Here is a 25,895-nt window from a genome sequence, read left to right as displayed (position 1 = left end):
TTATAGTAATCCCAAGCTTGGAATTTGAAGATTATACTTTAGGCTAATACTAAATTGTATTAAAAAGTCCTTGCTTCCCTGTATTAGGACTTAATCAAGTGACCCCAATAAGCATGTGAAACTTAGAAAAATAATTGAGGTTTTGTTTCACTCCAGTGTACTTTGTTACTCAGAATTTTTGAAAGGAAAATTTTCAGTAGAGATTTTGTAATGAACCATATAAGGCATGCATCTCCTCTCTTTTTTTTTTTTTTTTTAAAGATTTCGTTTTTATACGTGGATATTTATGATGATAAAATGGTGAAGCTACTTTCCTGGATTATTTGGGTGTTCTAAGAAATAATTTAAATAAGTATCAGGTCATGTGTTTGTATGTGTGTATTTCCAGGGAAAGATAGTTGAAGAAAAATGTTCTGAGTATTACTAACTTTTTCCCATATATTTTGTTTTGAGTAGGTAGAGAAGCTTTGGGAGCTTCTTTGCCCTCTGCTTAGAACAGCATTATCCAACATTACAGTAGAAACTTATAACGACTGGGGAACGTGTATAGCAACATCCTGTGTAAGTTCTGCTTCTTTTTGTGTTTAACTGATCTATTTAAACTGTTTTATACCCTTTCTCAAAACTTGGGAAATCTCATTATACCTCTTGAGTCTTGAAATTTTCTTCATTGTTTTTTCATCTTCTGTAATTAAAGATGGTTCTCTTTAAGCTTTCAAATAAGCCTTGAGTGGAAACTCTTAAGTGATTATTACATCTTCTCTGTTATCGTAATGCATTCTTAGATGAAATGGCAAATCATATCACATATCTGGAAATGCAACTTACATATACTAAAAGCCAGATGATACAAGTTTTTAGGTGTTATTTTCCACGCTAAATATGTCCATAGCATGAACTATTTTTGGATTTGACTAACCTATGGGTTTTACTTTTTCTTGCCTTATATTTATTTATAATATTTCTAAAATAACAGGATGTAGTTTATATACAGAATTCTAGGGTCCCTGTTTTAATTGCTATTTTATATTTTCACCACAGGAAAGCAGAGATCCCCGGAAACTTCATTGGCTTTTTGAGCTGCTGTTAGAGTCACCATTGAGTGGTGAAGGAGGATCCTTTGTAGATGCATGGTAAATAAAAAGAAAACTTAGAAGGTTAACAAAAGATTTTTCAACAAAAGATAACTGCTTTGCTTTTGATGTATAAATGGAAGTGAACTGTGTACTCCTAAAGGCTTGATAATGTAACTATTTTCTTCTGAGAGTCGAGTGAACCAATTCGGTACAATTTATGATGCTAAGTAGAGTTATTTCTCAGTTGGAAAGAAGTAGAAATAGAGACCAATGTTATTTAGATTCAGCCCTCTCTGCTGTTGGGACAGCTTTTTTATCCTGTGACAATACTAACTTCCTCATCACATCATCTCATTTGTCCCTTATTAAGAAAAAACAGAGTAATCCTTCAAAGGAAAAATATTCTTGGTGGGATAGAAGGAGTTAGAAAAAATTGGTAGGCTAGAGAAGGAAATCTAGGTAATCCTTAAAACAAGAAGAATAGGCTATTAGTATTAATTAGTGGGGAAAGTTCTGATTAAAAATCAATGACTGTTCTCAAGTCAGTATTGCTCTTGATTGTATGCTAGTGGAGAGAAAATGAGAATAAAGCAAAAATGATGCAGTAAAAATAAAGTAATCTTCATTAACGTACTGTTTTGAATTGTTGGTTTTATTATGTATTAGGTGAGAAAATATAACAATTTTAAGTAGACTATAGATTCCATGAGTCTGTACTGTCATATGTAAAGCAGGGAAGGGCTCTAACACAACTCTACTGTGCTTTAATTCTAGTCGACTCTATGTACTACAAGGTGGCCTTGCCCAGCAAGAGTGGAGAGTGCCTGAGCTCTTGCACAGACTACTGAAGTACTTGGAACCCAAACTCACCCAGGTTTACAAAAATGTCAGGGAAAGAATAGGGAGGTGGGTATTCTTTTCTCTATGGTATGGTACACTTCTTGAGTTCTTTTTTTATTAAGCTTTAATATCTAATAGTACATACCGGTTATTTTAGTATTGAGTTTTGTGGGTCCTCCTCTTCAAATTTTGTTTTATATTGTGTTTGGGACACAAGAGGCTGTGGTGTGAAAGAAGACATCAGTAAGCTCATAAGCCAGAGGGGATTATTCGACTGGTTCTCAGTGCCTCCAAATTACACACACAGCACAAGAGACCCTCCCTAGGAGTCATCGTTCAAATATTTACTTTGCTTGGATCATCGCTTTTAAACCTTAGTTTTATTGATAACATGGGATCTCTTCTCACTATATATTTCATTTTGCAGTGTGCTGACCTACATATTTATGATCGATGTTTCTTTGCCAAACACTGCGCCAACAGCATCCCCACGGGTCCCTGAGTTTACTGCTCGAATTCTAGAGAAATTGAAGCCCCTCATGGATGTAGATGAAGAAATTCAGAACCATGTTATGGAAGAAAATGGAATTGGTGAAGAAGATGAGCGAACTCAGGGCATTAAACTCTTAAAAACTAGTGAGTGTCTAAAATTAATAGAAACTCGCTTGAAAATAGACATTTATTACCAGGGGAAAACAAAACAAAAACAGACATTTGTGTAGATTATCCTTTTGGGGCTGTTAGGATTTCCTATTTTTTTGTTGTGGTAAAACATATATAATACAAACTTTACAGTTGGGTGGCATCAAATACGTTCACATTATTGTACAACTATTGCCGTCTTCCATCTCCAGCACTCTTCATCTTATAAAAGTGAAGCTCTGCACCCATTTATCTGTAAATACCCTTTCCCACCCTTCCCACCCCAGCAGCCACCATTTTTTGTCTCTGAATCTGCCTGTTCAGGTGCTTCATATAAGTGGAACCCTACAATATTTATTCTTTTATGTCAGGCTTTTAAATTCTGCATAGTGTTTTCAGTATCTATCCATTTATCTGTTAATGGACATTTAAGTTGTTTATGCCTCTTGGCTGTGATTTTTGCTGTGAGCAGTGATATAGACGTATCTGTTTTGAGTCCCTGTTTTCAATTCTTTGGGGTATTGGAAATAGACTCGCTGGACAGATGGTAATGCTGTTTAACTTTTTTAAGAGCCACCAAGTTGTTTCCCTCAGTGGTTGGTTGCACTCTTTTACCTTCCAACCAGCATTGCAAGAGGGTTACAGTTTTTTTCAGACTTATGCCAATACTTGTTTTCTGTTTTTATGACTTAAAACTATCCAAATGCATATGAATGAGATACCCTGTGGTTTGGATTTGCGTTTCCCTAATGATTACTGGTTAAGCATCTTTTCATTGTTTACTTGCCCTTTTTTTTTTCAGTCTTTTTGAGAGAATTGTCTACACATTCTTTGCCAATTTTTGAATTAGGTTGTTAATGTTGTTGAGTTATAGTTCTTTACATATTCTGGATATCACCCCCTTATCTGATAAATGATTTGCAAATATTTTCTCACTCAGTGGGTTGTCTTTTCACTGTCTTGGTGTAGTATCCTTTGATGCACAAAAGTTTTTAATTTGGATGAAGTCAAATTTATTTTTTCTTTTGTTAACTTTGCTTCTGGTGTTATATCCAGGAAATCATTGCCAAATCCAGTGTCACGAAATTTTTCCCTTAAATTTTTTTCTAAGAGTTTTATACTTTTAGTTCTTAAGTTTAGATCTTTAATCCATTCTGCATTATTTTTTTTATATAATGTAGGATAAGGGTCAGCTTCATTCTTTTGCACAAGGATGTTCAGTTTCTTAGCACCATTTGTTGAAAAGACTCTCATTTCTTCATTGAATGTTTTTGGTGCTCTTCCTAAAATTACTTGGCCATGTGTATGAGGGTTTACTTCTGGACTCTCTAGTTTATTCCATTGATATGTATGTTTATCCTTATGTCGGTGCTGCACTATCTCGATTACTGTGGTTTCTAGTAAGTTTTGAAATCGGTGAGTCCCTCAGCTTTGGTTTTTTTTTTTTTTTTTTTTTTTTCAAAATTGTCTTGGTTATTGGGGTGTCCTGTTTCTGTATTTAAAATTTTTTCAAGCATTCGAAGTATAAGCAACTAAATTAGTTACATTTTTGCTATGTCAGGATTATTCCAGTTTCGTTTTAATTTGTAATTGGTGTTGGTATTTAATAGGCTATAAATTTATTGATACATTTTTTTGAGAATGACTTCAGTAACCTATCCTTTTTGACATCCTTTTTTCTGGTTCTTGTCATAATGCTCTTTAGTGTTAAATTTATGAAGGAACACAGATAATTTTTTTTTTCTCTTAACATTGAAGAGTTAATTACCAGAGTTATCAGAGTGGCTCTCTGAAACTAGCACTACAATATTTCTACTTCGTGGTCTCTAACTCTATAGCAGAGACTGATTCTGTATGTTTATTTTCAAATAGTATTGAAATGGCTGATGGCCAGTGCAGGAAGATCCTTCTCTACAGCAGTCACAGAACAACTTCAGCTTCTACCTTTGTTTTTTAAGGTAAGTTTATGGCTGAAATTAAGAATGCATCCCCCTGTGTTAACTAACTGAAATTTAAATAAAAACTTGGATAGAAAAAAAGAATGCATCCCCTTCTTTCCTTCCCCGGGATTTTATATTTATCAGCTGATAGTGGATAGTTTTTCAGACTGTGTATGGCTTAGTTGGATCCCTAAGTAGAATAGTCACAGGAAAATCATTAGGAGATAGCAGTTTAATATTTGTTGAAATAATCTTTTTAGTATTTTTTTTAAGATTTTTAAGTTTATTTATTCATAGAGACAGAGAGAGAGAGAGAGAGAGGCAGAGACACAGGCAGAGGAAGAAGCAGGCTCCATGCAGGGAGCCTGATGCGGGACTCGATCCCGGATCTCCAGGATCACACCCCCGGCTGCAGGCAGCGCCAAACCGCTGCGCCACCGGGGCTGCCCTAATCTTTTTAGTATTAAGTCAGACTAGGATCTTGACAGATACAGGAAAACTTTATAGACAGAACATTGTTACTTGATAAACAATTTCCAAGTTTAGGAGAATATTGACAGCTAAAAAATAAGCCACGGTGACATTTTCTGAATATAGCTATTTCTGATTTATTTTACTCAGCGTATAATAAACCTGAAGACTTACTGTATATTGTACTTATACATACAGTATTTGTATTAACTTTACAGTATTAAATGGGACTATAATTGCTTCAAACAAATACCTGTGGAAGTAACTTGTTTCTGGTGATCCTATGCAGACACTGAAGTTTAATTTGAATTGATGAAAGTGTAGCCTGAGGTGGTTCTGATTACTTATCGAGGCAGATGATGAAGCTAATAAAACTAAGGTCACAGATCAATATATTGGTTGCCACAGTTAGAGTTTGCAGTCATACTGTGATTAGGAAAACAGGCCAGGGATCCCTGGGTGGCGCAGCGGTTTGGCGCCTGCCTTTGGCCCAGGGCGCGATCCTGGAGACCCGGGATCGAATCCCACATCGGGCTCCCGGTGCATGGAGCCTGCTTCTCCCTCTGCCTGTGTCGCTGCCTCTCTCTCTCTCTCTCTGTGACTATCATGAATAAATAAATAAAATCTTTAAAAAAAAAAAAAAAAAGGAAAACAGGCTACTTTCATTGCACATTTGGAAGGCTTCGCACAAACCTCACCACTACTTGATAGTTATTGTTTGGTACAGTTATTATTTAAGAAGGAGCACCCTTGTTACTCTTACTCAGCAAATGGTATGTTAAACTTCACATTTGCCACAGCATACTTTGTCTTCAGGAAATCTGAAAAAGATAACTCTACTGGTAATTTTCAAAGGATTCACCACTAAAATACTTCTAAGAATGCTATGTAGGGCAGGATGCCTGGGTGGTTCAGCGGTTGAGCATCTGCCTTTGGCTCAGGTCATGATCCTGGGGTCCTGGGATCGAGTCTGGCATTGGGCTCCCTGCATGGAGCCTGCTTCTCCTTCTGCCTATGTCTCTGCCCCCCCCCTCTTTCTCTCTCTTTGTCTGTCTCTCATGCATAAATAAAATCTTTAAAAAAAAAAAAAAAGGAATGCTGTGTAGGGTCTGATACCCATGAGTACCTCTGAGATCTTTTGGGTTAAAAGAGTGGACAGTAGCTATTAGCGTATATAGAATCCTTGTTATTTGTAAGTCCTTGGTGTAGATAGGGTTTCTCTTGAGGGCAGTGGTGCTTAAACTTTTTTCCACTGACACATACGCAGTGGATACCAAACATAGACTGTATGTTCATAAATGGGTAATGTGCAGTGAATGTTGGGATAGTTAGAGTTCTACCCTGATTCTTTCACTCAAAATAAAAAAAGAAAAGAAAAAATCAGGGGTGCCTGACTGGCTCAATCAGAAGAATGTGCAACTCTTGATTTTGGGGTTGTGAGTTTGAGCCCCACGTTGGTTATAGAGATAGCTTAAAAATAAAATCTTTTTAAAAAATCATTCTCCCTCTCCCTCTGCTGCTCCCCCTGCTTGTGCTTGATGGTGTGCGTCCTCTCACAATCTCTCTCTCTCTCTCTCTGTCAAATCAATCAATCAATCTTCAAAAAGGGGTGGGGAGGGGATGCCTCAGTTAAGCATCTGCCTTTGGCTCAGGTCATGATCCCAGCGTTTGGGATGAAGCCCTGTGTCAGGCTTCCTGCTTGGTGGGGAGCCTGCTTTTCCCTCTCCCTCTGCTGCTCCCCCTGTTTATGCTTGTGCGCGTGCTCTCTCTCTCTCAAATAAATAAATAATCTTTAAAAAATAAATCAGAAAGATACATGAGAGTGAGGTTGGTAGAAGGATGTTTTGAATCCACATGAAATTTATTTTAAAAAATCATTAGAAAGCTGTATTGTGATTGCTTATGCCAGGCCTAACATTTTGCCTGGATGTACAGATACGGAGGTTGATACTCTGCTTTGGGCCATGATGGCAGAATGGAGTATGGGGTACAAAGTCACCATGGCACAGATAAACAGTTACTTTGCAGGCAGATCAGCTGTGTGGAGTGAGGATAAAGAAAATCTAAAAACAAGTTATTGCTTATTAAACTGTAGGAAGCAGAAATTCTGTTTTGGATATATTTACAGTGCTTTTTAGATTCTAAATAACTATTCTAGATCCTATCCCATAAAAACCAGTTTTATATCAATTTAAAAGAAACCCCACCTTGAAATCTATATCGGAGTGAGTTTTAGTTATTTACCTCTAGTCGAAGAGTCTCCATATTGCTGAAGGTCAAGGGAAGAATAGATAGAGACCTAGTTAAAAATCAATGTCTTGGGCAGCCCTGGTGGCGCAGCGGTTTAGCGCCGCCTACAGCCTGGGGTGTGATCCTGGAGACCCAGGATCGAATCCCACATCGGGCTTCCTGCATGGAGCCTGCTTCTCCCTGTGTCGCTGCCTCTCTCTTCGCTCTCTCTGAATGAATAAATAAATAAATCTTTAAAAAAAAATCAATGTCTTCAAATGTCTTCGTATATATAAACTGAGGAATAATACCAATATCCTCACAGTTGTAAGTATGAAATGAAATAATGCCTGTAAAGCAGAGAGCACAATGTAAAGTACTTGTATATGTTGTAATAATGGTATATTATTTTTGTTACTAGTTTTTAACTGTACTTAATTTGGAATAATGAGTTCAGATGCCTATGATCAGGGAGGAAGACAGGATGTGTTGTATCCTGTTTCAAACTTTGCTAAGTGCTCATCAGAACTCACCACTGTAGAATAATAGTTTTGTATGTGTTAAACTTAGAGAAAAATTTACAGATATTGTTATAACTGGTACAAAATTACATGCCATTGATGGTGTTTCTTCAGAAAAACTATTTTTCTCAATAATTGGAGGAGAGGAGGGGCACCTGAGTGGCTCAGTAGTTGAGTGTCTGCCTTTGATTCAGGTTGTGATCCTGGAGTCCTGGGATCAAGTCCCACATCGGGCTCCCTGCATGGAGCCTGCTTCTCCCTCTACTTCTGTCTCTGCCTCTGCCTTCTCTGTGTGTCTCTCATGAATAAATAGATAAAATCTTTTAAAAAAAATTTAGAGGAGAGGAAAACTGAAAAGTGTTCTTTTGCCAACTAAATTTTTGTGCAGATTAACACAGCAGGGCATCATTTTGTACAGGTTAACATAGTTTAATGTCTGCTAAATCTTATCTGTGATACACTAAAAATAATAAATTTGGGTGAAAACAAACCAAAAGAAAGATTAAGATCTCCTTTTTGTATATCACAGTATTAGTTAAGGATCTTCAGTTCTAGGCACTGAAAACCAAACATCTGCAACAGTGAAAGGAGGAAATTAGTTACTTACAAGTATCTAGGCAGTTCACTACCTGGGGACCTAAGTAACAGAAGCTAACAGCCTTATCAGATTCTGTCTCCTTGCATTTCTCTAAGATTTCAGATGTCCAGAAAAAGTCTTGTTGGCCAGACTTAGGTCTCTTACTACACTTTGTTTTTTTTTTTTTGTTTGTTTGTTTTTTTTTTTTTTAAATTTCTTTTTTTTTTTTAATTTTTTTTAATTTTTATTTATTTATGATAGTCAGAGAGAGAGAGAGAGAGAGAGAGGCAGAGGGAGAAGCAGGCTCCATGCACCGGGAGCCCGACGTGGGATTCGATCCCGGGTCTCCAGGATCGCGCCCTGGGCCAAAGGCAGGCGCTAAACCGCTGCGCCACCCAGGGATCCCTCTTACTACACTTTGGCTAAGCAATATGATCCCTTGGTTGACAGACCCACCAGAATGACAGAAAAGGAGGAGGATTTTTCCAAAAGTTAATCAAAATGTGATCAGCAGGAAGGATGGATATTTTTTTTTTTAATTTTTTAAGAGTATTTATTTATTTATTTGTAGAGATGCAGAGAGAGAGGCAGAGACACAGGCAGAGGGAGAAGCAGGCTCCATGCAGAGAGCCCGATGTGGGACTCGATCCAGGGTCTCCAGGGTCACACCCTGGGCTGCAGACGGTGCTAAACCACTGCGCCACCGGTGCTGAGAAGGATGGATATTAACAAAGAAATGCACATATTTTTGCTACAGACATTAAAACACCCTTCTTACTTCAAGTCTTAAGGAAAACCCAAATCACTGTATGTCAGTCTATCCTGTAGCATGGCCAGAAAGCAAAAGATAGGAATAGGCATACCTGAAGAAAGCCCCTAAATTTCATGGACATCGACTTTTCCCCCAAGCTGTTTATATTAAAATAAGAGTGGCAAAGGTACTACAAAGAGGTCTCATGAACCCTCCGCTCAATTTTCCCTAGTAGCTACATTTTCAAAACCAGAAAATTGAAATCTGTACAACATGCATATAATTCTGTGTCATGCTATCACACAGTAGATTCCTGTAACCAACCACCAACACAATCACAATACAGAAATAATCCCATCATCACAAAACTGACTCTGTGTGGCCTTATTATAGTCACACCTCCCTCCCTCTCCTTCACCACCACTATCCTCCGACAACCACTAATTTGTTCTCCATCTCTAGAACTGTCATTTCAAGAATGTCATATAAATGGAAATGGGAATAAGTGACCTTTTGTAATTGGCTTTTTTCACTCAGAATTCTTTTAAGTTGTCCCAAGTTGTTGTACATGAGACTTTTTTTTTTCTACTTTGATCTTTTTTTTTTTTTTTTCAATATTGGAAGGAAGATTACAGCATACATTTTTATGAAAAGGCTAGAATCCACCCCCTTCAGTGCCAATTGAACATTCCCAAATTTTAAGGTTGTCTGAATCTTAGTCTTTCTGTAACTATAAATATGGCAGTTGGATCATCATGACAGTGTACATATGTGTTCTTTTAAAAGTCATATCTGGAAAGAAAAATGATACTTTTAGGAAAATACTAAAGTTGAAAATGAAAAAGTGGAAGTGAGTAAGATTCAAATAAACTTACCTACAGAGCAGTTGCTGATCAAGAAATGTGTTTTTTTTTATTCTGATTTCCCTATTCTATTTAAAGATTCTTATTTATTTGAGGGAGAGAGAGAGAGAGATGATGTGTGCTTGGGCACATGTGTAGAGGGGAAGGAGCATAGGAGGAGGGAAAAGGACTAGCAGACTGGGTGCTGAGTGTGGAGCCCGTGGTGAGGCTCAATCCCATGTGCCTGAGATCATGACCTGAGCCAAAATCAAGAGGCACCTGGGTGGCTCGGATGGTTAAGCATTTGCCTTCAGGTCAGGTCATGATATCCAAGTCCTGGGATCAAGCCCCACACTGGGCTCCCTGCTCAGCATTAGTCTACTTCTCCCTTTCCCTCTGCCTCTCCTGCTTGAGTGCACGCTCACTCTCTCTCAAATGAATAAATAAAAAATCTTTTAAAAAATCAGTCAAGAGTTTGACTTAACTGACTGACCACCCAGGTGCCCCAACATTCTGATCATTTAGAACTGAGATTTTAAGAGTGTCTGAACCCTAGATGGATGATGGGAACCAAGTGCATAGACCAGGCTTACAGGATGTCAAGTAGGAATTTTCTTTTGCGACTTAGCTACTGTTAAGACCCAAACTGAAGGGTCACCTGGATAGCTCAGTGGCTGAGTGTCTGCCTTTGGCTCAGGTTGTGATCCTGGGGTCATGGGATCGAGTCCCACATCAGGTTCCCCACAGAGAACCTGCTTCTCCCTCTGCCTATGTCTCTGCCTCTCTCTCTGTGTGTCTCATGAATAAATAAGTAAATAAATCTTTTGGGGTGGGGGGAAGGATCCAAACTGAAGATAAAAGGCGCAGTGTGTTCCATATTCTAAATTTATAAAGTAACCAGTAGTTGGGGTTAGCCACTGTCCTGTAGGACTCTCTCTGAAAGGCCCATAGTTAGAGGACTAGTTCAGTCACTCATTACATCTTCTCAAGGGAGGTTAGAAGTGGGGAAGACAGTCCCTGGGAAGTAGTGAATGTATTCTTTCTTTCAAGACTAGTATGTGAGGGAGGGGAGCTTAAGTAAATCTTTTGAAAAGTAGACATTTTGTCTCTGGATGTATGGCCTCCTTGGGTAGCAGATTTGCCAGTACACCTTACGTGCTACAGGAATATAAGTAGAGAACTGAGTGGAGATGAATGAGTGGAGTGCACCTAGGTGGAGAAGCTGAAGTAGAGGTGAAGTCCTCACTTGGCTGCAGGCGTTGATTCTGGGAGTTAGTTCTAAGAATATATGAGATTGGCAGCCCCAGTTGTCCCAGAATTGCAGTGTTAATAGGATTTTTCTCTCCACTGGTGCCCGTGGATCTTGGTTATGCCACTTTGAAGAATGAAGATATAGACCAGACAGTGGTGGGCAGCAAAGCAAGGTTTATTGAGATTAAGCGATAGTAAAATGCTAGTACAAAACTCCTGAAGAGGGAGGAGACCCAGAAGGGTTGCCCTCTGATGTTAGTTCTTGAGATGAACTAAGGACAAACTTAGAGGCTTTACTACAGAAAGGGTTTTTGTTCCACAAACAGTAATACTGTTAATAGATAAAATCACTACAAAGTAAAATACGAGACTTTGAGGTGCCTGGCTGGCTCAGGCAGAAGAGCATGCAACTCTTGATGTCATCAGGGTCGTGGGGTGTAGAGATGACTTAAATAAATAAGCAAAACCTTTAAAATCTGCATATAAAATTTTGATCTCATTGGCTTATAGAAGTAGCCTAGCCCAAACGAATTGTTATGCTGTGCTAGTAATTAGTAACGGCTAATTTGCTGCTTTGGAACATTGATAGTCTTTAGTTTATGAAGTTTTATCTTTTGGATTTCGGGATTTTGGCTGGGTTTTTTTTTTTTTTTTTTTTTTAAGATTTTATTTATTCATGAGAGACAGAAGCACAGGTAGAGGGAGAAGCAGGCTCCATGCAGGGAGCCTGACTCAGGACTCGATCCTGGGTCCCCAGGATCAGGCCCTGGGCTGAAGGTGGCCCTAAACCACTGAGCCACCAGGGCTGCCCTTTTGGCTGATTTTAGTAGGACGTTTTAACCTCCTAACATGAGAATACTATGCCCTAATTTCATTCACAAAACACACTTTTTTTCATGAATGGTAGGAAGACAGACTGCTGATTCACCAGGTGAGTGAGTCACCTTAAATTTTTCTGGTAGTAATTTTAGGCCTGCTCTAGCATATGAGTATCTTCTTTGTCATGCTACAGTTCAACTAACCAAGCTCTAAATCACCTCATTTTTATTGTGGGTAAGTTAAATGACAAAGGAAATCAATTCATGTACATTGCCTGCAGGTTTGGACCGTTGAGAATTTGTAATAATTTTTATCCTAGAAATCTGTTTGGTGTGTATCTTTTTATACATTCCTCTGTGAGCACAACTGTGCCATACACCAGGTTAGTGTATGTATGGGCTTGTTGTATGAAAAACGAGAACTATTTCATTCTGCAAATTGTTTTAGAGCCTGATACATAATGACCATTTTCTCACTTAACTGCCTCTTCCTCTTTAATGACTGTATTGTATTATCATGTATTTAATCCATTTTCTACTCCCAGCTTTTGACTGTTAAAAACAATGTTAACAATCTTTTACAAATATGTGTATATTTATAGAATAATTACTGTGTAAAAGATCTGCTCATATTTGTCATTTTAGTGGGCACTGCCCTCCAAAGAGTCTTGTGTTATCTCTTTCACACAAACCCTGACACTTCTTACATCTTTGATGGTAAAATAAATTTTGTAAAAGATTATTGCACTTCTTGGGATGCCTAGCCGGCTCAGCCGGTAGAACCTGCAACTCTTAATCTCAGAGGTGTGAGTTCAAGCCCCAGTCTGAGATAGGATAGATAGATAGATAGATAGATAGATAGATAGATAGATAGATAGATGATAGATAGATAGATATAAGAAAAATTAATTGTATTTCTTTAATGAGACTGTCTCCTTGTACATTGGCTATTTGTATGTTTTTGCCAGCTGCCGGTATTTTGCCAGTTTCCTGTTGTGTTATGAAGGAGTTCCATTTTTATGATTTTCTTATTTTAAATGATATTTTGAAGTATGCCAGTCGAAGATTATTTTTTTAAATAGTTCCTTTTTTCTTTTAACATTTTTATGCTTTTATCTTTTGCATTTAGATTTGTAGTATAAGATAGAAAATTGATGGTTACTTTTATATAAAGTGTTGATGTAAAGATGGAGCTTAATTTTCAAGATAATCTATTTTTTCTCCATTGATTTAAGATGAAATCTCATATATTTTTTTCAGTAAAGTATGCCAAGAGAAATTATTTCCATCAGAAAATGGACAAATTATCACAGTGATTATTATACTCAGCTTGGAGGTTTCTTTATTAAAAAAATTCTGACACATGTTAAAATTTTAAGAAGGACTTTATTGAGAACTGTTGGATAGGTGTCAAGACTCCAAGTACCCCCAAGACCGCTGGGGATATTTAGCCAATAAGTGGAATGAGGGGAGGTGTTAGTGCGTAGAAGATAACTAAGAGGAGACATCAAGGATAGGGGATTCTTGCTGAAAGCAGGGAGCCTGACTCAGGGCTCCATCCCAGGACCCCGAGATCATGACCTGAGCCAAAGGGCAGATGCTTAACCAACTGAGCCACCCAGTTGCCCCTAAAATGGAAGGATTTTGAAGGCAGAAAAGGGATGGGACAAGGAAGGCATAAACAAAAAAGATTATTTCAGATAAGATCATCTTTGTTTAAGAAAAGGCAGGGGTCTGTCATGCAGTTCATTTTACTATTACTGATCAGTTAATTCCTAATTAACTGATTGAAGGTCACATACCTGGGAATTAAGTCCCAATTTGCAGCTTTGGAGGCAGTTGACTTCATTTTGGCCTGTTCCTATTTTAACAATAGGAACCAAAATTTTTAGTGTGATGAGATAGAAAAATCCAGCTGTTGGGGCGCCTGAGTGGCTCAGTCGGTTGAGCCTCTTGATTTTGGCTCGGGTAATGACTCGTGAGTTGTGGGATCAGCTGGGCTGGGCTCTGCGCCCAGAAGGGAGTCTGCTTGAAGATCTGTCCCTCTGCCTCTATGCTCACTTGTGCATGCATGGTCTCTCTAAAATAAATCTTTAAAACAAAAAAAAACAAAAAAAAAAAAAAACCCAGCTGCTTAGTAAAATTTCAGTAATCCTAAGTTTGAAAATATCAATATGATCTCATGATCTGTTTCTCTTTAGAAAATAAGCCTATTTCCTAGCTCTGGCCACAAAACCCCCTAACCAGTAATCAACCTAGTAGAGATCAGTACTTTAGTGCCCAGATTATGGTTCCTAGATATCATTTCCTGCTAGGAGAACCAGGTCTTTGTAGAGAAAAGGCTGATTTCAGGTTTAGACCAAGAAATGTATGTGATAAACCTAATTCATATTGTCCTACCAGAAACTAAGGATGCTATAGTTGTGTTAAAGGATTTGAGTCCAAATAGCTTTATTTTGAAGTAAAGCTATTTTGAGCACCAGTTAGATTAAAACCATTAAATTTGTTGAAATTCATTGGTTCATAATGGCATTGTTTTAAAAATTCACTGTTCACTTTTGGAGGATAGAAAGGAAACATTCTTCTGAAGAAGGGAAGGCTTTTCTGTATGAAGTATTCCAGGTAATAATGAAGAAAAAGTGTCACCATTTTGCAAACCATTTTTAAAAATAGTTCATCACAGAAAGAGAAAACTGACCATAATTGAAGGAAATACACATCACTTATGTTGTGCTCAAAAATTAGACTTCAATAAAATCAAGCCTCTAGATCTAATGGCTACTTTACAGGACATAGTGGAGCCAAAGAATGCCTCTACAGGGATGCAGTCAGAGAAGGAAGGCCACTATAGGTGCCACTACAAAACCAAGTAACCAGGCCTGCCCTCCCTCCCTCCCTTTAATTTTTAAAGGGCAAGGAATTTTAAAAGATAGTAGAGAGAATTTAGAGATTTTTAAAAAATTTTTTTTCGTAGAATCTTTTACCTTTAAGAGCCACATGAACCAAATGCAGTGTGTGATCATCATGTTGAACCAGGTTCCAAACACCCAACTTACAAAATATTAGGGGGAATTTGAACATTACTGTATATTTTATATTTTAACTGCAATGAATTTTTATGGCCAATGTCATTCCAGGTTTTTTAAATAAGAGATTTTTCTCTTTTAGAGTTACATAGTAAAATATTCATGGGTGAAATATGTCTGGGATTTGCTTAAAATAATTGGAGGATGAGGAAACAGGAAACATGGGGGGACGGGCAAAAAAATGGGAGGATTATGCATATGTCTTTGTTGGAGAGGTGATTGATTCATGGGGACTCTTTATACTAGTCACTAGTTGTGTCCATATTTGAAAATTTCCATAGAAGTTGTTCAGAGGAAAAATGTGATTTCTTTTCTGTAAGGATACCTTATTTGTACTCATTGGCTATAATTTTCAATTACATGTTTGTTTTGTTTTATTGTTCTTTAGATTGCCCCAGTGGAAAATGATAATAGCTATGATGAACTGAAGAGAGATGCAAAGTTATGTTTATCACTAATGTCTCAGGGCTTGCTTTACCCTCATCAAGTGCCTTTGGTACTTCAGGTGCTAAAACAAGTAAGACTGTCTAACAAGTATTTATATGTCTTGGTTAGAATTCGGTTACCCATTCTAAGAACTTCACAAAGTCAGCTGTAGTGCACACAGTACCTGAAATTTGTTTTTCATTTTGAGTTTTCTTTTAGTATGAGAGAAGATATATATTGACCGAAGAAACAGACCTAGATTCTGTACCCGTCTCTGCCACCAACTTCTGTGACTTTGGGGAGGTCATTCAACCCCCAGATTTTCAATGTATGCAAAGAGCTAATTAGTGAAGCACCTTAGATACAAACTGCTTATGAGGGAGGAGGGTGGCCATTCCCTTTTACTATTTCCCCTTTATTAAATTCACATGTATTTCCCAATCTCTGGTTTACAAAAAGAAAGGAAGGAAAAAGACCTAAGGTATTGTGTATTTTCTAGCTGCATTTTTAGTATACTACGTGCTCAGCCTTTACTCAGGTCATACATGTGTTATATAATATAAAAAATGGACCTGTTCCATGGTTTTCAGGTTTTTAAGTTGAATTATCAGTGAAAAACATTTTTTAACAGCCCAGTTTTTTTGTGTGATGGAACTTAGCAGTTCTCAGTCATTGCTTTCCTCTACCTGCCACCTAGTAAAATAAAATAATAACTCTTAGAGGAGTCAAAACTATTAACTAGACGTCATTTATAAAGTTGACTTTTATCTGTGTATTCCTTACCCTTACCCTGACTTTACCTGAGATAGTTCGTGCAGCCTTTTATTTAGAAGGAACTATAACACGAGCTTGCTCTAACCATGCCTGTAAAAGTAGAGTTATAGTAGAAGATATGATTTATGTGTAATTCCTGTCTGTCACCTCATGCTCTTGTCAGACTGTTTCCATTGTTTCTACTTCTTTTCATTCACAGACAGCAAGAAGCAGTTCTTGGCATGCTAGATATACAGTGCTGACCTACCTCCAGACCATGGTATTTTATAACCTCTTTATTTTCCTAAACAATGAAGATGCAGTTAAAGACATCAGGTGGCTGGTTATAAGTCTTTTGGAGGATGAACAATTAGAGGTAAAATTTCAGATACCACAAATCAAAATATATTTAGAGAAAGCATCATCCCCCCCCCCCTTTGAAAAGAAGTATTTATGCACTGATGAGTTTTCTTAAAGCATAAATTATTGGGCAGCCCCGGTAGCACAGCGGTTTGGCACCACCTGCAGCCTGGGGTGTGATCCTGGAGACCCGGGATCAAGCCCCACATCGGGCTCCCTGCATGGAGCCTGCTTCTCTCTCTCCTTGTGTCTCTGCCTCTCTCTCTCTCTCTGTCTATGAATAAATAAATAAAATATTTTTTTAAAGGCATAAATTATTAAAAATAACTTCAATTTTTAACATTACCCCTTGTGGTTAGTTTGGATGTGATTTCCTATCATACAAATGGAAACAAACATTGGGCATGTTCTTGTGGCATCTCTTTGCAGTTGGGCAGGTAACATTTGTGAACCAAAGTTTTTTTGTATGTGAAATTGCAGGTGATACTATTTATTTACCTTACTAATTTCTAAAGAACTCCTGGAAATGTGTATAAAGGCAGTTTCAATTTCAAGAGAATAAAAATCGAGGGGCACCTGGGTGGCTCAGTCGGTTAAGCGTCTGGCTCTTGCATTCAGTTCAGATTATAATCTCAGGGTGGTGAGACTTAGCCCTGACCAACATCAGGCTCTGCACTGGGTGTGGAGACTGCTTAAGATTCTCCCTCACCCGCTCCACTTTGTGTAGACCTGGGCGTGCTCTCAAAAAAAGAATAAAAACCTATATACACAAATGCTGTTACCCAGTTAAGACTGTTGCCCCTTTTTGTTTTCCTTGGTAGAGAAATTAAAGGCCACTTTGTGGTGAGGTTACATTAATATTTTATACAAAAAGATCAATCTCTTAGTTAATATAGTCTAATGTAAGAAAAGCATGTTGTAATAAATATGGAAGAAGATACAACTTTTGAAATTGGCCTTCGGTAAAGAAAATGTAATTGAAATTTTTGTGAAATTTGTACTTTTTTAATTTTATGAGTTTTCTACAGAGTGGAGCACTCCCAGTAATTTTATATCCTCTTTGAGAGCACTAAAGATAGATTGTCTTCATAGGAAACTGAGAATGGAAATTCCCCCCCTACTCTAAGGAGGCCCCAATCATTTTGCAGTCCAGCTTTCTTGTGTTCTGGGGGGCGGATATGGATAGCCCCTCGGGTACTCACAGTGGGTTATAACAGCTACAACAGGCTTACGATCTTTACAGCTATCTGTAATTGTTTGAACTTGTATTTTTTTTAATAACTAAAGGAATAGAAATGAAAAGGTAGAATCTTAGAAATCTTGAAAATCAGGGGATCCCTGGGTGGCTCAGTGGTTTAGTGCCTGCCTTTGGCCCAGGGCATGATCCTGGAGTCCCAGGATCGAGTCCCGCATCAGGCTCCCGGCATGGAGCCTGCTTCTCCCTCTTCCTGTGTCTCTGCATCTCTCTCTCTCTCTCACTCTATGTCTATCATGAATAAATAAATAAAATCTTAAAAAAAAAAAGAAATCTTGAAAATCAGTGTTTAATTTTAAATATTACAGCAATTACATTAAATTGCATTAATTGCTTGCTAAACTTTACATTCTCCTAAATTTTATATTCCATGCTGTATACTTAAGCATAACTGTTAATATAAATAAAACCATTACATTCATTAAAGCTATCATTTTTTTTAATTTTTTTAATTTTTATTTACTTATGATAGTCATACAGAGAGAGAGAGAGAGAGAGGGGCAGAGACATAGGCAGAGGGAGAAGCAGGCTCCATGCACCGGGAGCCCGACGTGGGATTCGATCCCGGGTCTCCAGGATCGCGCCCTAGGCCAAAGGCAAGGCGCCAAACCGCTGCGCCACCCAGGGATCCCGCTATCATATTTTTTAAGATTTTTTTTTTTTTTTTTGGTTATAGTATGTTAGCTCTTGCGCTTGAAAAGCAGCTGATAGCCACAAAATTAACAGTAAAATTGTTCATACATTGAAATTTAGTAATCCCAATTCTTAGACTCTATCCTAAGAAAATACATTGCAGGGCAGCCCCCGTGGCGCAGTGGCTTAGCGCCGCCTGCAGCCTGGGGTGTGATCCTGGAGTCCTGGGATCGAGTCCCACGTCAGGCTCCCTGCATGGAGCCTGCTTCTCCCTCTGTCTGTGTCTCTGCCTCTCTCTTTCTGTGTGACTCTTAAATAAATAAAAATTTAAAAAAAAAAAGAAAAGAAAATACATTGCAATATGGAAATTATGCAAATTAAGATTTTTAGTACAATAGTGAGAACTTGAAAGCATTCTAATCAGCAGTTGAATAGAAAAATGAATCATGGTATGAAAGAGAATAATGCAACCAAGTATGAAGTAGTACAAGCAGAAACAATTTATAATTCATTTAATGGTATAATGAAAATATTAAGTACCTAAAAACCGTCAAACTAAAACAAAAGAAAAACCCTTTTGAAGCAATAAATAGCAAAATATTTAGGTGGAGATTTTTTTCCAAATTATTATTGACTATCTTTATGAGTATGTAGCAAGAATTTTGTGATACCTCTGAGATCATAGCATTTTACTGGTTTTTGTTTGTGTATCCAAAACTTGGGTTCCCATTCCATTTTGAAATGCACTGTTCTACCCTCTGCATTTGATACTTCCATAAACTGTGTGTGTAGTCTGACATCAGCCTGTGAAAGTCCTAAAAAGTAAACTGGATATAAATCTCTACAACACATGCCAGTTATACAAATCGATTGTTCTATGTCTCTATTACCAACGAAAACAACCACAGCAATAGTTTTAAGAGATGTGGAGTCCAGGAAAAATTCATTTTAATGTTAGGCTCTGGCACTGCCTGATAAGGACAACTGCCAGTCAGTGGGAAAATAATTTATGAAGAGCTTTAATTTTGTATGAAATAGTTTCAGCATTTACTTTCCACAACCCCAGTGCAGTGGCTCTCCTCCATTTTCAAGTCACAGACCTGTTGAGAATCTGATGAAATCTCCCTGAGGAACTCGCATAAGAGCATAAGTCTGGGAAAGTCATCCCATGTGTCCCCCACCTACCACCACCACCCTCCCAGCCTCCAGGGTTCTCCCCAGGCTTAGGATCTCTGCTCTAAAAGAAGTGATTGTCTCTGCAGGTTCGAGAAATGGCTGCTACCACCCTGAGTGGTCTGTTACAGTGTAACTTCCTTACCATGGACAGTCCTATGCAGATTCATTTTGAGCAACTTTGCAAAACAAAACTCCCGAAGAAAAGAAAGCGAGACCCTGGTTCTGTAGGAGATACGATTCCTTCTGCAGGTAACAAGGCTGGTATAAAATACCATATGCTTTTGGGAATTAACCAGGCTTATGCAACAAGTATTTATTGGTTGTGGGGCGCCTGGGTGGCTCAGTCGGTTGAGCATCTGCCTTTGGCTCAGGTCGTGATCCCCGGGTCCTGGGATTTAGCCCCACATTGGGCTCCTTGCTCAGCAGGAGCTTGCTTCCTCCTCTGTCCCTTTACATGTTCTCTCTCTCTCAAATAAATCTTAAAAAAAAAAAAAAAGAATACTTGGATGTATCTAAGTCTTTGCTGGGTACTGAGAATAGTTGTCCCTGCTATTAATGAGCTTTGCCTACAGCAGGCAAGACCTGGAACGTAAAAGCGAAAATGGAGAGGTATGCAGGAACCTGTGCACTGCAGCAGACAACAACTGATAGGGTAAAACTGGTGCCTGCCCACCTGAAACCACTTTATACAGAGAGGCATGCAGAATGAGTTGAGTTGGAGAGTGTAAAATATTTGTGTTTAGATTTTATAGCTTAGGTGTAGATGTAAAAGGAAAATACCAAGAAAACAAAACAAGCCTTGCTTTCATTTGAAGAGGGGACGGTTCACTACTTCACAGGGCATTTGGTGAGAGGTTGAGAAGAGTCATCAACGGGAGCTTCTACTCTAATTGAGCATGAAGATAAACATAGATCTGAGGACTATGTCACATTTAAAGAGACGTTTAAACTTGATTGTGTTGTGCCCTGGTCCATAGGATATGAGAGTTGTGATCTCGGGGTTGTAAGTTGAAGCCCCACGTTAGGTGTAGAGATTACTTAAGAATAAAATCTTCTTTTTAAAAATAAACACAATTGCAAAAAGCCATCTGACCTTGCCACTGCTGCCTGCAGTCACAGGAAGAATGGAAAATATATAGAAAGACTCAGTAAGTAGGAAGCTTATTTGGATTTACAAGAATTACTTGGAATGTGAAGCTCTTAAACACTGACTACAAGAGGGTCTTAATTTAGGCATTTAGTTTCCTAATGGCAATTACTAATAAAATACCAATGAATGTTCTAGTTGCTTTGCTTGAAAATTCTGTTCTGTAATAATTACCAAAGTAGTTTGGGTCTTTGTTATCCAAATGGCATTATTTATAATTCTGTTTCATATTCTTTTCTTATTGACTTCAATTCCCTAGGCACCGTATTTCATGTATACACATATAATACACACACATACACACCTTAAGGAAAAACATGAAAATTTGAAAGCAGAAACTATCATAGGAGAAGGAATAGATCTAGAAAAAAAAAGAATTAGAGACCCCGTAGAATGCAGTTGTTTTGAGAAATGCAGACATTCTTCATATACAGTATGTTCTTGCCTCATGACTTGATACATTCTGTGTGGAGTAGTCCCATCCAGAAAAGTGGGGTGTAATTTTGATTAGAGATTGTTTTAGGGGGCACTTGGGTGGCTCAGTGGTTGAGCATCTGCCTTTGTCTCAGGTTGGGATCCCAGGGTCCTGGGATTGAGTCCTGCATCAGGTTCCCCATAGAGAGCCTGCTTCTCTCCCTCTATGTCTCTGTGTCTCTCATGAATAAAGAAATAAAATCTTTAAAAAGAGAGCAAGAGACTGTTTTAGGATCAGGAATTGTACTTTTGCATAAGATATGAATTGATCAAAACTATCATTATGTAAGTTCTAGCAAATAGGTGACACATTTCTGACCTGTCATATGATGTGTCATTGAGGGTCAGCTATAGGATGTCTTTAGTTCAGCCTCAAAATCATGTTTTTGGTGTGTGTGTATACAGATGCATTTTTATTTTTTTTTAAGATTTATTTATTCATGAGAGAGAGAGAGAGGCAGAGACATAGGCAGAGGGAAAAGCAGGCTCTACACAGGAGCCCGATGTGGGACTCGATCCCAGATCCTGGGATCACAACCTGAGCCGAAGGCAGCCACCCAACTGCTGAGCCACCCAGGCATCCCCAGATGCATTTTTAATGCAGAAATTCACACTTTGGAAACAATTAGATTAATCAAAAACTAGTTCTATTTTACCATAACATGTGCCAGAGAGTCCTATAAATATTCGCACATTTATTGGCGGAGTTTTTTTTTTTTTTTTTTTTTTTTTTGCTCTGTTTTTCAGAGTTGGTCAAACGTCATGCGGGGGTGCTAGGACTTGGTGCATGTGTTCTTTCTAGTCCCTATGATGTTCCCACCTGGATGCCCCAGCTCCTTATGAATCTCAGTGCACATCTGAATGATCCGCAGCCTATTGAGGTAAAATTCTTCCGTATTAGTTTCTATGCCTACGTATTTTATCAGTGATGTTTTGTAAGAAATCATTTTACTGGTAGTTTCCTGTCACTCTGGACCTTCTGCTTTGATAGAGCTGCTGCCGCTCCTGCCTCTGCTGGGGCTAAGCCTACTCAAGTAATTAGTAACATCTTGTGGAGGGAGGCCTTGTTTTCATGTATATTTGAGATCTTTTGGTAGCAAGGAAATACTAAAGCTTCTGTCTCTCCCAGTCCAGTAGAAGTAAAATATGTCAGTGTTGTCAGGATAGTTCATCTTCTTTGGTTTTACTAACATTTTATATCTAGGAAGTGTCTAACGGGGAGCTAATACTAAAAAGGAAATTGTGATGGTATTATTTTGAGAACAGCTGTGTCTAAATGACTGACGAGACCAATGGCTTTGTGCTTCTCGCTTTGGTAAAGAGCTATAGGTGTGTCTTGAAACTCGTTTCATAATGCGGTGTAAGGGCCAGTAGCCTCTCCCCGAGTGCAGCTAGTCACTTTAAAGAGGTGGCCCGGGTGGCCCAGCAATTTAGCGCAGCCTTCAGCCCATGGTGTGATCCTGGAGACCCGGGATCGAGTCCCACGTCAGGCTCCCTGCATGGAGCCTGCTTCTCCCTCTGCCTATGTCTCTGCCTCCCTTTCTCTCTGTCTCTCATGAATAAATAAATAAAATCTTTTTTTAAAAAAATGAGCTTTGGGAAGTTACAGTTGGCTTGTTGGTTTTGCAGCACTCGGTGAGATCTGAAGTCTGGAGGGATTTTTACTTGGCTGAAGTTATCCTCCTGAGTATAATCCTAGTCTTTGAGAGGTTAAAGTAAAATGTGTGTGGGTTGCTCCTCTACAGATGACTGTAAAGAAGACCTTATCCAATTTCCGAAGGACGCACCATGACAACTGGCAAGAACACAAACAGCAGTTCACAGATGACCAGCTGCTCGTTCTCACCGATCTCCTTGTGTCACCGTGCTATTATGCATAGAAGGGTAAGTCAGCAATATTCGGGGTTTCAGGAAGTCTGACATCCTTGGCAGATGTCATGGGTTTGATGATTGAGAAGTGACTGCTCGTAAGTTTTCTTTTTGCTTACATTCTCAGCTGTCCTCCTTATTTAGACAATTAAAAAAATTTTTTTTAATGCGACCTATGCTATGACCAGTGGAAGTAAGTTCCCTGAGAACTTTTCCCTGCTTCTCTGCTTCAGGTATCAAGCAGAGAATTGAAGTGACTGCTTTTGGACGTTTATAAACGAGTAGGCTTAGTATCCTGCAAGTGGTTAAAAGAAATTTTCTTTGTTGCCTGCTGAGTGGGGCCTAAGCGTTTTGGGTCGCCCAGAAAACCCTAGGTCCTATACAGTCATGAGAACATTTCATCTGAATTCTTAAGTATTTATTTTCCATCCCGAATTAAAGAGGAAAACCCAGAAACCTTTCCGCTAGGTTAAGAAAAATAAAGTAAATTTCACTTATTGGGCTTTAGAGTTGGATGTCCTGTTGTCTGACTGAAATTTTTTTCCCTCCCTGATACAGATGAGTAGTCCTCACTTCAAGCTCTTTTCATCAAAAATTCCAGATCCTCAGGTACCATCTGTGGCGGCTCTCTGCAGGTTTTAAAACTCTGCCTCCGTTGAGCTCTCATCATTTTGATGGCTTCTGTGTTTGGTCCCATTAGTCTCCGTTCCACAGGTTCTCAGCTGCCATTTGATTACCTAACTTGTCTGGAAGTGTCTCCAGAATATTGATCACTTTTTCTTTGAGGCATCTGACAAAGCCACAATGTCTCAGACTAGAAATAATTACCCAATATGATCATGGCATCCAAGACCAAGCAGAGTCTAGGAACTCATTGAGAAACAGTTTACTTGTAATGGAGAATACCTATCTGTAATACAGGTCCCGTCATTTCATTCATCTCAAATTATTTTGAATTTTTTCCAAATGGCTTTTGGGTGTAGATGGTAGTAGGGCTGTGGGCCATAAATCGAAGCCTTTGAGAGCCTTGGGTCTGGAGAGCCATGAAGAGGGAAGGAAAAGAGGGCAAGTCTTGAACCTAACCAAGGACCTGATGGATTGCTCCACCGAGACACAGAAGTGAAGGCTGTGTCCACGTGCTTCCCACAGACTGGAGTTTTTGGTGCTGAATGGAAAGAGCAATTGCTGAAAAACCGGGGGTTTGGTGAATAAATTTTTGATTGATTGTTGTGTGTGTATACAATGTGTGATTTTGAAAATAAACAACAACAACGATAAAAACCCTGACTGGTTGATTTTTACCTGTATTCTTTACATAATACTGTTTGATCAGCCCTCAAAACTGTTATACTTCACCTAATGGAAGAATGCTGTGTTTGTGGAAATTCTGTAAGGTTTTCTTTCTTTTTTTGATTTTTCTTTCTTTTTTCTTTTTTTTTCTTTTGCCTGCAGAATCGTTGAGAGACTAATAAGTCTTTATATTTAATTGACTTGTTTATTAATAAATGTTATATAGATGTAAAAGACTGTATAAACTGTAGAGATAGCATTGGCAAGACTTTGTACAGATGCAACCTTTTACACAGCACCATTGTGTAATTAATTTGTAAAGATTCACGTGTAGCTCTTTATTATAGTGACTTTGGCTTTTGTACCAATTGAATGCCATTTTTTTGTGTTTTTAAATTATTTTCTCTATTCATGTTACAAAAGCTGAGGTGTGGGGGTTTTTTTTTTGTTTGAGTTCATTTATCGTTAGAATGTCTGGATTTTTATGTAATTTTCTTGTGTGCATCCCTAAATGCAAACACCACCTGTTTGCTATGACAAGTTTATAGAATGCAAGGTATCTTCTAGGTTAAAGTAATTCACAAGTTGGTGAATATCATCTTGCAGCACACCCTGTACAGTCTTCCTTAAAGGAACACTACAGTATATTTTTTAGTATCTACTTGCTGAATGACTCCATACAGACCGAAGCACAGCAGAGGTCCTGGTACAGTATTGAATTGTCAGCGTACACAGGCGTAATCCCTGTATAGAGTAGTGCCAAACTGATGATTTCAATTGTGTAACTAGTTTAAAACCCAATAAATGGATTGTTTTTAACACCTGGCTTTTGTCTTCATTAAGAAGAGAAGACAGTTGTATAGGCAGTAACTCTCGTGGATGCCGTTTGCATCCATAGATCTGAATCCATAAATGCATGCCCTCTAACCGGACCGAATTATCCAGAGCAGACCTGTCTAGTACAGTAGCCAGTAGCTTCATATAACTATTTACATGTAAAGTAAAATCTCATTTCCTCAGCCTCAATAGCCACATTTCAAATGTTCATTAGCCCCTTGTGGCTAGTGGTTCACCTTACTGAATAGCACAGATGAATTTTTTTTTTAATTTTTATTTTATGATAGGCACACAGTGAGAGAGAGAGAGAGGCAGAGACACAGGCAGAGGGAGAAGCAGGCCCCATGCAGGGAGCCCGATGTGGGACTCGATCCCGGGACTCCAGGATCACACCCTGGGCCGAAGGCAGGTGCTAAACCCCTGAGCCACCCAGGGATCCGTGAATTTTAATTCTTGCTGCTAGCTCATGATGTTGATGTCTGCCTGGCCCGGAGGTCACACTTTAAGTATTAGAGCTTTATGTTATATACCAGCAGCTTGAGCTTTTTCTAAAATAAGCTGCATGAAACTATGCCTTACTTAGCAAGTTTCCTAAAGCGGGAACTTTATTTTTTTTAATTTATTTTTTATT

At 38.5% G+C, this 25,895-nt stretch overlaps 1 protein-coding gene across 4 annotated transcripts in view; it reads left to right on the top strand.

The window, feature by feature from the left end:
* PSME4 (proteasome activator subunit 4) overlaps positions 1-25,246 on the top strand; it is a 105,030-nt gene extending 79,784 nt beyond the window's left edge. For 3 of the 4 annotated variants that reach the window (XM_025467003.3, XM_049115504.1, XM_049115503.1), the window contains 11 exons: positions 457-561; positions 1,042-1,133; positions 1,851-1,982; positions 2,344-2,552; positions 4,431-4,516; positions 15,433-15,561; positions 16,444-16,599; positions 19,734-19,896; positions 22,016-22,149; positions 23,014-23,152; positions 23,696-25,246. In XM_025467003.3, coding sequence (XP_025322788.1) covers positions 457-561; positions 1,042-1,133; positions 1,851-1,982; positions 2,344-2,552; positions 4,431-4,516; positions 15,433-15,561; positions 16,444-16,599; positions 19,734-19,896; positions 22,016-22,149; positions 23,014-23,148 — 1,341 coding nt within the window. In that variant the 3' untranslated portion in view covers positions 23,149-23,152; positions 23,696-25,246. The remainder of the gene's footprint in view (positions 1-456; positions 562-1,041; positions 1,134-1,850; positions 1,983-2,343; positions 2,553-4,430; positions 4,517-15,432; positions 15,562-16,443; positions 16,600-19,733; positions 19,897-22,015; positions 22,150-23,013; positions 23,153-23,695) is intronic. The other variant, XR_007413609.1, reaches the window with a different exon arrangement.
* Positions 25,247-25,895: the final 649 nt, after the last annotated feature.

Source organism: Canis lupus, chromosome 10 (genome assembly GCF_003254725.2).
Source record: "Canis lupus dingo isolate Sandy chromosome 10, ASM325472v2, whole genome shotgun sequence".
Taxonomy (NCBI): Eukaryota; Metazoa; Chordata; class Mammalia; order Carnivora; family Canidae; genus Canis; species Canis lupus.
This window is presented reverse-complemented; position numbering and strand designations above follow the sequence as displayed.